We start from the raw sequence: 13971 nt of genomic DNA, 5'->3' as shown, positions 1-13971 counted from the left end.
ATAATTAGATATGAAATGGTATGTTATGGCAATGAATTATTCAAAAAAATAATTCAAGATAGCAAATAATTGTACTCCATTTGTACGTAGCAAAACCTAATCAATTTATGCTATCCAAATAATCACAAAGCCAATGATTTTGTCTCTTGTTAGTTTGACCTCGTTCACTAAATTTTAATAAACTGAGAAATCAATTTTATAATCTACATACACTATGACAAGATTTAAAAAAAAACTAATTTGAAATGAAAGATTAGTGTATATTGGTAATAGTAAAGAAATTCAAGACTACATAATCCAAGTCTAGTCAAGAATATGAATGGCAGTTAGGAAGCTCAGGATAACTGGTAACAAGGTAAGTTTTCCTTTGACAATAAGAAGTTGCAAGTCGAATATATCGAAGCAGCAGCAGCCCTTATAGCTAAACCCTTCTCGAAATCTTCTGCTGCTCCTGATCTGCATTTTAACAAGAAAGATATCAATGGCAATAACACAAATTAATATTCTTCGTCGTGTATAATCGAACTGTTTTAATCATTCGACCAACTCATAAAGTTCAGTAGGATCAATGTAGGGATTCTCAAGGAGTGAAGTGAGAACATCCTTCTTCGATCATGCTACTATAGTATGTCTATATACACATTACAGATGAACCAGAAAACGCGAATATAACAGAAGCATATAAAGAATAACAACAAAGGTTGTGCCATACTTGAACATGACTCCAATTAGTAGAAACTGTTGATAGTGAGTGAGTGGTAACTTATAAAGTATAACGTTGATTATAAGAAAGTCGAAATATTACCTGTTGTCGTATCTGGGAGGAACTGCCTGCTCTGAGGGGTGATGCAAACCATTTGTGTTGAGACCAACTTCACAATGTGACTGCATTTCCTTCACTTGATTCAGCCAATTCTCCTGATAATATTCGACGAGAGTATTCAGTTTAAAATGTTCGGAAAAAGCAAGGGAAACGAAGAAATGAACCAATATATGTTGCATAGATTCACCAAATGCTGATAGCATAAGTCCACAGAAGGAATTATGATAATTAGACAACGGTCAAATGCACAGCCAATGAGACAAACAACAAATATGCCGAATGGGAATAAAAAGAGATAAACGCCTAAACAAGATATGTGAGCAAGTTGGGAATGCCTGAAAGAAGTTGTAACTTGTAAACACAGATCCAATACATGTATGCAAGAAATGCAACCTATGCATGATTCCTCGAGTAAATATGCTAAGAAGCCTCACCAGATGGCCTTCTTCTTCGGAAAGTGCTTTATCCATTTGACCAAAAAGAGTGCTCCATCTAGCAGAGTGAGCATCAGCAGTTGCTTGGTCAAAATGGCTAGTAGTAGGATTTATCATTTGTACATTATTCTCTTGGTTAGACGAAAACTCTCTGGATATCAGGAGGGGTAATTCTGTGTTAATAACTGCACGAACTCTCTTTTTACTGCGTCTAAGTGCTGCATATAAAGACCAATCTCTATCAGAAAATGTACACTGCCATTACGAAACTTTATATTATTAAAAAGACAAAACCCTGCCTGCAAGCCGCCCTCTTATATCTTGATGTAGAAGTTCCAACCATTGTGAAGCTATATTAGCAGCTGAAATCGAACCAAATCCACATCAGCTATCGAGCATAAATAATACTATTCAAAAGAAATTGTTAAGATGTTTAACTACCATATACCAAACCATAGAATCAAAACAAGAATTTGAGCAAACAACCTTTAAGTGAAAGTGAAGTAACGCTGCTAATGTTCGCTGATTCATCACTTGACAAGCAGCTGGCATTCTCTGTGCCAACTACCACAGATGAAGGTATTTGTAGTGGCAGTCTTTCATCCTCATTTTCCTTTCCATAACGTGAAGTCATTCTAGGACCATCGCCTCTTGTGATCTCCGTATTTGGATATACTGATTTTGAGAAGAAAGCATACTCCTTCATCTCCCTTCTCCCCAGTATAGCTTCTCTTCTTTCTGAGAGCTCATGTGCACCAGTCTTGATTTGATTACGTTTACTTTCGTCCTTCTTTGATCTCACTAAGGCCTCTATAATAGAGTGAACCTGTTTACTGTTTCTCACATGGTTTATAATACCGGGATTAAGCCCATTAAGCAAGCCACTTGGAGCAGCTGCTCTTGCAAATCTATCAACCTGTTCCTTCTTTGCAAGCTCCATTTTCTTCTTCATTACATCGTTGCTAGATTTCTTCCTCCCACGCACCTTTGGCACTGCGAGAGGTGGAGCTCCATACGAGCTAGACAAGTAATTATTTTGTTTCAAGCCCTTCCAGACCCTCATTGGATCCTTGGTCTCCAACGGGCCAACCGAACTGACACAATCAGAGTCATCTCGAGACCTCAAATGCTCATGCATTTTACAAGGCTCATTGTTAGAACTTGAAACATGAGCAGCATTTAGGTCCAAGTCGAACCCTCTAGCCTTAGTTAGGCCATCGTTGTGATGCAAATATTCCTTCTCAGATGCCGGGAGGTTATTCAACTCATCACCAACCACACAACTGGCAGAACCAGCTTGGACATTCAGATCAAGCACTTTTTCTCTTCCTATATGAGTTCAACCATTGCCATGTTTTAGTTTATCATCTAATCTAACATAATTAAACATAACAGAAAAGAATGAAACAAGATGTTTACCTAAATCAAAACAAACAAACAAAAAATGGGGAAACAGGAAACAATTAAATAGGAACATGTAATGCATTCCAAAATTAATAGAATTCTCTCAATCCATAACACACTCTGCAGAAATGAATCTTTCAATTCAACAATTAATTCATTTCAAATGTCCCAATTCGCATAGCAAATGTAAAAACTGAATCTTTGAACAACATCAAAGCCCAAATAAAACAGTAAAACCATTTCAAGAAAATATACCTTCGGCGCGAAAAACTGATTCAAGATCGCGCATTTTCACTCTCTTTTGAGAAGATTCGGAGGTTTCTTCAATTTCCATACAACCCCTCTTCTGTTCCAACCAAATCAAAACCCAATATCAGTTTCACAAATAAAGAAACCGAAATTAGTTCAAAAAAATCCAACCTTTAATCCAGATCTGTGAGCTATTGGAGACTGATTCTTCACCGAACCCTCACCATCCATGATAGGAAAAGATCTTTCAAATTAATTTCAAGAATTTAAAGGCGCTCTTTGCTGAGTAAAAACCTCAAATTCAAACCGAAAACTTTCTATTTTAATCGGTCGGACTAGGGAAACAATGGCAAAATTTGAAAATGGTCAACGGGGTTATGACTGTGACTCTCTCAATTTGAGAGATGTGTATCGGATTTTGAATTGCAGAGGGAGCGCGCTGAGAATTAAAGAAGGCGCTTTGGTTTTATTTGGTTTTTGCTTTTTTTTTTGGTGTATTCAGATTTTTAAATTCAAATGGAAGTTCGGACAAAAGGTGGCTTTGCCGCGAATTTGCAGTTTGGTCCTTCCATCCTTACATTTCTTCACATGTCTAATTAAGTAGGGTTGTCACATTGTGCGAGTTGAGTTAATATCGTAGTATCATCAATTTAATAATGATCTAGTTAATAAGATTTGATCCGAATATGATTTATTAGGAAAATTATCAATTCGAAGACAAATTTGATTTGCTATTCAAACCCGACTCGCACATAATACGAAGGCATTATCGACGCGACAAAGACATGAATCTGATTTACACCGATTAAAATATGATATTACACGATTAAATTGGTGTTATATGATTTAACATGACATACACGATAAAAAGTGATTTACATAAAAAAAAGTGATTTATACAATTAAATCTAATTTATACGATGAAAAACATTGTATTACGTAATTAGTACCTGATTAAAACCTAATGTTGCACAATGAAATATGGTTTACACGATTAAAACCTGAATTACTTGATGGTGCTATAGAATAACACCTATTATAAAAAATTTTGAAAGTATAAACAATTAAAATATTATGAGTAAGGAGTATAATGGATTCCCTAATCCCAACCCAACTTTATCAAAATTAATGGATTTTTAACGGGCCATTCTGTTAAAGATAGGAACCCAATAATGCTTGATTTGAACTCATTAATTTTGTGTATTCGTATCAGATTTTCGTATAATTGAAAAATCACCAAACTTATAACTAGTGCAATTCTAATATTGCTCCTCCATCTTATACATCAATGATAATATTTTTATTTTTTTGGACGAGTTTAATCTCCAACTTCTTTTCCACGCCACCTGAAATCATTAGAGATAAGTACAAATTGTAGAAAAATTAGTTGGAAAGTGGATACGAAATAAATTAAGTAGAAAGAGTAGTAGAATGAACCAAGAGATGAATTTGAACAAGAAAGATAATTAGACAACATTAAGAGCATTTCCAATGGTCCGGTGATAACACTCGGCGATTTTTTGCCGAATATCACCGACCGTTGGGAGTGTTTCAGCGTTTTTTCGGCGTTAATTCTACCAAATTAACACCGACTCCCGCTGCATCGCCGAGTTATCGCCGAATCATCGGCGCCCACTGTAGGCGCGATTTGGCGATAAATCGGCTTCTTTTTTTTTTTCCAATGGCTATAATTCCAAACCTATATATAATTCCTCCTCCTCCTCCATTCATCACACACAATCTTCATTCTCTCAATTTTTCAATCTCATTATCTCAATCTTCAATCTTCAATCTTCAATCTTCAAAATTATGAGTTCAAGTAGGAAAAATTCCCGAAAAGGTAAGGGCAAAGAGCCGAGTCCGCAAATTCCCAACCCCACTGATGAAACAAATCAGCAGTGGATGAACTCGTTGTTGTCGATGGGTTCTCCTCCCGGCCAATATCCATATGCGGGTTCGTCCCCATTGCAGACTCCTCCGGTGCGCAGACTTTCTCCGTACTTCCAGTCTGCCCTCAGCATGCCCTCTCCAGCCGACGATGTGTATCGCCCCCAGATAGTCACATCATTGTTCGACACCCCTGGATCAACCCTAGGCGACGAAGGATCTCAGGCCGCGACGTACACAAAGGATCCGACACTCAGCACGGACGACTACGAGGTGGAAGAAACGCTCGCCGAGCCGCCTTCCAGGAGCAGGAACGGGAAGGACTACTTACACTCTAGAAGAGTCCGAGCTGATAGCCAACTGCTGGGCGGACACGACGCAGAACGCGGAGCGTAGCAACTACTAGACTGAGATCATGTTCTGGGAGTGGGTTGCGGAGAAGTACACGAGCAACAAGACTGTCTTGATGAAGGACCATGGCAGCGAGGCGATCCGCCGGCATTGGGAGCGCCTCATGAGGGACTGCGGCCATTTCAACGGTATATATTCTAACTTGATGACGAACATGACGAGTGGCCAGAACGAGCACATGGTCCGAGATGAGGCCATCCAGAGGTATAGTGGCCAGTTCTTGTCGAAGGGCTTCAAGTATTGGAACATCTATGATAGGTTGAAGGATCTCCCCAAATTCCGGACGGGGATGCACAGCGCGCTGCACGGGAAATCGGTGCGCTCGCGACTTAGCGGTGCGGAGAGCGAGGGGAGCGCGTTCCCCATCGACTTGACTGGGGATGGTCCGCACGAGCGCCCTGTGGGAGCGAAGAAGGAGAAGGGGAGGCGGAAGGGGAAGGGCGCATCGTCGGATGCCCAGTCGGAACCCCAGTTCATACAACAAGCCACGCTCTCTGCCAATGTCGCCAATCTGACGCAGCTGTACACGCTGTACTTCACCGGCGGCGGAACCCCAGAAGAGAAGCAGTCCCTCTGGTCGACCATCCAAAATTCGAAGATCCTGATGGGCCTCCCGCCAGACGCCCCTCCCTCTTAGTTTTTTAAATCTTTGTTTTTTGTGGTTTTTTATTTGTAGTTTTTTTTTTCTCTTTGTATTATATTTTGCAATGATTAATACAACGATGAATTATTCATTATAAATCTATTTATTAAACACATTTGTAGGGAAAATTAAATAATATTAGTGATGATGTAAAAATGAAATGTTGAGTTAGGGAAAAATAAGGGAGAAATAAGGGAGAAACCATTGGAGCAGTTGGCTAAAAACTGGGGATAAATTTTGGTGCTGATGTGGTGCTGATGTGGCAGGAGTTAGGGAGAAATAAGAGAGTTTTTACGAAGAGCATTGGGAATGCTCTAAGGGAAAACACGCACACTCTTCTATTGCTTTTTTACTTTTGAGTGTCATGTAATTATGTGTAGCACAATTTGCATATCAGATCGAAAATTCTTGATATGCTACTAAAATTCTTAATTATGGTCCTTACCATCGGTAGACCTATAATATATTCATTCATGTGAATTACCTTGTCAATAACATTTGGAGATGGACTATGGACCAAAGAAATCGCCTGGCTTCAACTCGACTATTGATTTTTTGTTTGGATTTTGGTCTTGCTCTGGACATTCATTTGAGACTTCATTCTATGTATGATTTTCAATATTAGAACACTCGCCCAATAACTCAATATTTTTTGCTCATCTAGTTGACCATAAGCTAGAAGAATGCTTAGAATTTTTGGAGCCTAGAATTAGCATACTAGTAGTACTTATAGAAAAGTTAGCAGTAAAAGATGTGATTAATTGGAGAAGAGATTAGATACAAAGGAATTTGTTGGATGGGAAATAGATTATAGAGAAACTTGCAAGTAGAGTTGTCATTGGGCCATGCCAAGCAGCACGGCCCCAAGTCTATACAGGGCTAGCCCAGATCTAGCTTTTCAATAAATTGACGTGGGTTTATACTTTAAACTACGTAAATGGTACCTGATCTTTCACTTTCGCACGCAAATGATACCTGATATTTATTTTATATCGTTTTTGGTACCCAGTGACAAAAATAACCCTAAGTACCCAACATGTGAATTTTTTTGTTAATGAGGATATTTTTGGAAATTTCCATTAAATAGTATCGTACCAAACATGTGATTATTTTTTTTTCTTCTTATTTCTTTTTTCTTCATTTTCTTCTTTTTTTTTTAGCATTATATCTTCCTTTTTACTTTCTTTTTTTCCTTAGCTTATGTTTCCTCTTTTTTCTTTTCTCTTCTTTTTCTTCTTTCTTATTAGTGTTTTGTACATACATCTATTTGCATTTATAATATAAATCAAGAACAAAACATCTAATTAAATTAAATGCTTAAAATAATTAATTTAATTAAATATTTTTTATTGAATTATTTTATATTCATTTTAGGGTTGAAACACCTTAGTAAAAATATTAAACTCTTAATATCATTATGAATATAATTCATAATTTTAAATTTTTATTATGACTATATTGATTAGTTATTAATTTAATGTAAATAATAATAATAATAATAATAATAATTATTATTATTATTATACTCCCTCCGTCCCATAAAAGTTGATACAAAACTTTTGGGCACGGAGATTAAGAATTTATATTAAATAAATAAGAGAGATGAAAAAAGTAAGAAAGATAAGAGAGGGTAAAGTAAATAATGGAATAAAGTAAGAGTGATTAGATGTTTTGTCTTTTGTTAAAAAAAGAAATGACTCAACTTTGTTGGGACGGACTAAAAAGGAATACGACTCAACTTTTATGGGACGGAGGGAGTATAACATTGTGTGAGTCATAATTTAAATAATTATAATATAATTATTTATTAATTATAACTATTTTTTAGTATTATAATAATAATATTATTATTACAATAATTAAATATAATTATAACTAAAATTATAATTAAGTATATTAGAATGATATTAAAAAATAAATTAATTATTAATTTTTAACATCAAAATAATAATATTAATATTGATTAATAATAATAGTATAAAGTGTGAGAAGAATGAGAGAAGATATTATAGTACTCCCTCCGTTTCGCCATAGTTGAGTCATTTTACCTTTTCAGGAAGTTTCTTCATAGTTGAGTCATTTCCATATTTGGTAACTTTTTTTTTCTTTCTAACTTTACTCTCTCTTACTTTATTCACTTTATACTTTATTCTCTCTACCTTTTTCTCTCTCTTACTTTTTTATCTATTTATTTAGTACACCCAACATTCATTTGTAAAACTCTGTGCCCAAAAGTTCTGCCTCGACTATAACGAAACGGAGGGAGTATCACTTTTGGTACTTAGTTTTGTGTATGTCCAAAATAACCTCAATGACACAATTGGTATTTTGGGGTGAAAATTGTTTAGAGGGTATTTTGGGGTGAAAATTGCATCAGGTACCAAAATTGTGATTAATAGGTACCAAAAACGATATAAAATAGAGGGAAATAGTAAAAGAGTACATCAATTGATATTAACCCATATTTGGCAGACCTCAAATGATATTTTCAAAGTTCACGAACCTAAAATGATACTTTGGAAAAGTTCGTGGACTAAAAAAGATGTTCCCTCTTTAGAAAATTCGTCCAAAATATATTGTAAAGATAGTTATAAAAAATATGAGTATATAATAAGTTTATTAAAAATATATACCTTTAAGTATTGAGGGTATTTATGTTCATAAAAACTTGGAATTAATAAAAAAGTACTTCAAATGATATTAATCCAAAGTTGATGGACCTCAAATGATATTTTCAAAGTTCACGGATCAAAAATGATACTTTGGCAAAGTTCGTGGACCAAAAAAGATGTTCCCTCTATAAAATAAAGATCAAGTACTATTTATGTGCGAAAGTGAAAGATCGGGTACCATTTATGTAGTTCACTCGATACTTTTATATTAAGCTTTTTGATTAAAATAGACTCTAATTGGACCATTTTTCAATCTCAAGTCCAGCCGGGGCCCAAGCCCCACTCACTTCGTGCCAACAAAATTGAAAATATTCTTCATTTTTTAAAAGTAGGAACTATTTTTTTTATTCTATTCTCGAAAAATTTGAATTTTTTAATTTTGAAAGTCCAATTAAACTACTAATAGTGTGGAATCCACTATCCACTAGCACTATGTATTAAAATATATTCTCAGATGGAGTATTTTATACCAATCAAAATGACCAATTTTTTAAAATGAAAAAAAAATCATTGTCTCTTGTTTATTTTCTTTTCACTTAATAGGCAAAATAACACAATTAAAATTGCATATTATCCAAAAATTAAGTTTTCTTCGGTTGAGTAGAGTATAAACCAAATATAATACGGAGTATTTCGAAATAACATTAGCAGTAAATACCACTCTCGTTGATTTTGATTGTGACATACTCCATATAATACTAGGGTACGATTGGTTCATTGAAAAGGTTTTATTGAGTTTACAGATAACACGTTTTATTCATGATTAGGGATAGCAATTCTTTGTAAATTGTTGTTTGGTAGAAGATGCTTAGAGTGTCCACAGTGCGAGGGCCGTGGCCCTTGGCCCGGAGTTGGGCAGGGCGCGGGCCCCCACTACCGAGCCGCAGGGTGGACGAGGCCCAGGGGGGTAGACGAGAGAGGGCCGAGGCTCTTGGGCGCGCGACTCGGCCCGCGGCGCTGCCAATTCGATTTTTTTTTTTAATTTCAAAAATTGATTTATAAATTACTTCCTCCCATTTTTTTAACATCTCCAATCCTAAACTATAATTTCAATATGTAACGACCCGCCCATTTAGGGTATAATAAATGCGGCGTTCGCTAACTAGGTAGACTTAATTGCATCAAAGATCATAGGCTAGGGTTTCATTTAGAAGGGATTTGACCAAAGCATTTAATGAACAATTAAGTAGAGGAAGAATAATGCCTAAACAAAGGAATCCAACAAAAGATTTATTTAAATAAAGGCTTAACCAAGTTCTCCAAAATATTTCTAACTGTTCATACCCAAAACATACCCACGAAAGTAAAAGTATTTATCCCAACAAAAGATCATAAGTTTTCATAAAAATAGCGGAAGCGACCAAGAAAGAAGTGAGGCTATGTATGAAGACACAACGACACTTTAAGTACCAACATATCATCTTTATTATTTCCTGCTCAACACCGCCACAAGGAATGCGGCCGCAATCCAGGTCACTAGACCGGCCAACCCGTACGCTGACACTCGGTCTAACATTGGTGTACACTAACCCAAGTAGAGTTTGCGGCTCTACAAGGATCCGAATTCGATTATAACAATAGTGGCATAGCCACGAGGGATAGGCACGACAAAACAAATCAAGGCATGATAACACATCTTTCATTCTCATCAATATCATTTTAGGACAATGTCCTTATTTTAAAAGAAAGCCCACCTTGTAGGTTTAGCTCGATAGAATTCTCTTCTCCTCGTTTATCACGCTGAGAGCGCGAAGTATCACCTTTAAATTAGGCGTATCACAAATCAGTTCCAATCATGGATTTCAAATCATGCATGATCTCACGTTTTTCCTTTTTTCCCATCGATTATTTTCAAAATCAACAATATCAAAATCAAGGTATGCTTAGCTTATCATTTTTATTCAAATAATCATTCCAAAATCACCAATAAATAGAGTGTCACGCATGAGTGTTTCTCCCACACAACACACGCACAACGCACAACACAAGTGCACGCACACCGAGGCGTGCGCCCATACACACACACACGGTCACATACACACACACATTCATTCATCCCAATTTCAACAATTAATTTCCCCTTCTCTCATTCTAAATGCATGTGGATTCAAGAATACCGATTAAATCGGTAGAAGGAGAGGAAATCGAAAATTAAAGTACCTTTTCTTCCAAAATCAATCGGTAGAAACAAGTTATAGCCTTGATTCTTCAATAAACTCTTGAAATTTCCACTTGAATTCTTCTCAATTGATGAAGAAATCTTGAAGAAAAGTGGAAGAATTTTGGAGAGAGTGGGGAGAAGTAGGAGAAAGTGGGAGACGGTTTTTCTTCAATGTGGGGGACGATTCTTTTTGTGATTTAGGGTTAGGTTTCTTCTCCTATTTATAGAGTGCCAAAATAATATCCCACAATTAATTAAATAAATAAAGATTTGGAAGATTTGGTAGAGAATATGGGGGAAGTGGCGTTAAAGCCGTTGAGAAGTATGAGGAATTCGAAATTTAGGCTTAAATAAATAGCCTATAATTTAATTTGAATATTTCACGGAGCAGAATAATATATCACGGAGCAAGAATAAATAATTAAATCTCCCCAATTTAATAGGAATAGGCGTTAATTTACTTCTCCACAAAGAATTAAATTCAAATCCTAATTTAATTAGGATATGGTAAGATCTTCTTAGATATGGCAAGATATGCTAGGATATTTTAGCATATTTATATTTATTCATGGAATAGAATAAATAAGGGATCAATAAAATAATAAATAAATAATCCTTTCCTCCTCAAACTAGGAGATTTCGAAAATCCCTTTATTTCTAACCATGAGGGCCGAAAATTTAAGGAATAATTTAGGAGTATTCGGACTTTGGATTTAATTTGGATAATTATCCCAAACAAATAATTAAATCCAAGAATAATAGGATTTCTTCTCCAAATAAAATAGGAGGGATCGAATAATTCCACATGATTTAAATAAATGCTCCTATTATTTTTCTCACTCCTCCCTTAGGAAAATAAATAATAATTCTCCCACAATTATATCTCTCCGCATCAAATATTCACATATTCAAAATCATCATCTTTTCACTTTCGCTTCATTTTCTCATCGCATTGACCTTTCAACGGCCACGTCATTTTTCCACATCTTTGACTATTCCATAGCCACGTCAACATTTCAACAAGTTGACTATTCAACTCAATTAAAATTCACATATGTGTTATCACAGGGCCTCCCATTACTTTTTTTCATTTCCTACTTCATTCTTTATTTACTTAACTCACCTAACACAACTTTTCTTAATCTCAGTGCCGAAAAGAAATGTCTCCACTACTATAGAACGGATGGAGTTCTATTTGATAATTTATAATATATGTTTGTTAAAACATATGTTTAAAAAAATACAAAAATACATAATTTTACTGAAAGGTGTGTATATAATTAAAAATAAACAGTTTTAATAAAAAAGACAAGGTAAAACAAAAACACATAATCATCAATTTATTGTTATTTAAAAAATGAATGAGACACATGTCATAGAAAAAGGAGTGGAGTGTACGTCAGTACGTGGAGTGTATTGAAAGCTTCATTAAATACAGAGAGAACTACACTAATAATCTCTAATCTTGTCGAAAAATGCATCAATGGTTCCCGGAAAAATTTTATATCTTCTTTGGTCCTTAGAAATTACATTTTTAGTACCTGTCGATCTTTTATACCCCTCTTCATTTGAAAAATCTCCTAAATGCCATGGAGGACATTTTTGGTATTTAGAAATTACAATTTTTCAATCATGCAATTCTTTTTTACATACATAAAAATACATTTTCGAATACTAAATATTTACATTTCTAATACTAGCCCATTTTATATTTTTACAAGAGAAAACATTTTCTTTTGAAATAATTCACTCAATTTTTTGAAATAATTACTTTTATAACGTATAGTTAAGCTTTATAATGAAAAAATTACTATAGTTTACTTTAATATTTTTAGTAAAAAAATGTTACTTGCAATAGTTCGCTTTAATTTACGTTAGATATAATTCACATAAATTTTAATTACTATACTTAAAAAATATTTTTCACTATACTAAGTTTTAATTAATGTAATTAAAATATTTATTTTTCACTTAAGTATAGTAACATTTAAATATTTAAGTAACATTCTTTATATATAAATTTACTATAATTCACTATAATATTTTTTCTTCACAAATTTAATAAATTTAAGTAAAATTTTTAAGTAAAAATAAATCCCACAATGAACTTTCTATAATTCACTTTAATATTTTATTAAAAAATGTTACTATTATATTTAGTTTTGAGATGTATAATAAATAATATTTATTTTTAAAAATAAATAAAGCATAATTAAAATATTTTTTTTTCTTATTTAAAAATTTGAAACTATAAAGAATTAAATATTATTTAAATAAAAGTATAATTGAGTTTTTAAAAGAAAATGGTGATGGAAGAAATAATTAAAAAAATTAAGGGGAGAATAGAAAGATCCGAAATGCCCCCAAACTATAAATATTTACATTAGTGGTGCCTAGGGTTATTTTAGTCTTAAAGTATAAAAAATGATATAAAATTTTTATAGGGACCATTGATGCATTTTTCACAAAATCAGAGACTATTGGTGTAGTTCACTCTTAAATATATGAGTGTTAGTATGTGCAGTATGGCTGTTGCAAAACATTTAATACACACTCTTTTAATTTTAGTCTCTGCTATATAAAATATTGTGGCAAAAGAAATGTCTCGCTAGCTGTATGCCGGAACGAATGTAGTGGAGTATAAAATATCACTAATGTTAGCCCACGCGCTATGCGTGATATAAAATATTTTTATTTTATTAATTAGACATTGTGAATAATTCAAATAAAATAAAATGTAATACGTTATAGTCACAATATGTTAGATAATTATAAATATAAATTTAAATAAATTTTAAATTAAATCAACATGAAATATTTGTTAATTACAACACTTATATTGGTCTTTACAACAAATAAAATTATCTTCCTTAACTCATACACACTTTAATATTAAAATACTATCAATATTCAATTGATATAAATATTAAATATACACCTAAAATATGTAATTAAGACAATGATATTTCCATAAAAAGATAAAACAATGATCAACAAAACAAATAAAAAACACACGTATATAAACACTAGAACAATAAAATAAAAGTTAGTAAGTCATGAAAAATAGAGAGAAGAGATATAGTAAAACACAAACCCCATCATAATACCGGCGGATGGGTGAGTCAAATAAAATACTCCTACATATATTACAATAAAGCACGGGAATACGATACATTAAACAAGCAAATTACATAAAATCTAATAGAAGGAAGAACAGGATAGTCAAACACAAAGCAGAAAGTTTAAGAAAGATAGTCAAACACAGAGAGGACATGGACGCCCTAAGC

General features: G+C 33.8%; 1 protein-coding gene across 1 annotated transcript; it reads right to left on the bottom strand.

Moving 5' to 3' along the window:
• Nucleotides 1-223: 223 nt before the first annotated feature.
• LOC125219253 lies at nucleotides 224-3342 on the bottom strand. Its single transcript, XM_048121180.1, has 7 exons — nucleotides 3082-3342; nucleotides 2917-3007; nucleotides 1744-2586; nucleotides 1557-1619; nucleotides 1258-1475; nucleotides 806-918; nucleotides 224-456 (listed from the first exon to the last, which is right to left on the bottom strand). Exons 1-7 carry the CDS (start codon nucleotides 3139-3141, stop codon nucleotides 336-338), a joined length of 1509 nt encoding a protein of 502 aa, XP_047977137.1. The 5' UTR covers nucleotides 3142-3342; the 3' UTR covers nucleotides 224-335.
• Nucleotides 3343-13971: the final 10629 nt, after the last annotated feature.

The sequence above is a fragment of the Salvia hispanica genome, chromosome 1, assembly GCF_023119035.1.
Source record: "Salvia hispanica cultivar TCC Black 2014 chromosome 1, UniMelb_Shisp_WGS_1.0, whole genome shotgun sequence".
In the NCBI taxonomy this organism is placed as follows: domain Eukaryota; kingdom Viridiplantae; phylum Streptophyta; class Magnoliopsida; order Lamiales; family Lamiaceae; genus Salvia; species Salvia hispanica.
This window is presented reverse-complemented; position numbering and strand designations above follow the sequence as displayed.

What these genes read in the sequence shown, in the direction of transcription:
- LOC125219253 (XM_048121180.1), bottom strand. Translation starts at nt 3,141, where the DNA reads ATGGATGGTGAGGGTTCGGTGAAGAATCAGTCTCCAATAGCTCACAGA. An exon ending in CTCACAGATCTGGATTAAAG is followed by an intron (nt 3,008 to 3,081) that starts GTTGGATTTTTT and finishes TGGTTGGAACAG; the next exon opens with AAGAGGGGTTGTATGGAAAT. An exon ending in CCTCCCAGATACGACAACAG is followed by an intron (nt 457 to 805) that starts GTAATATTTCGA and finishes GTTAAAATGCAG; the next exon opens with ATCAGGAGCAGCAGAAGATT.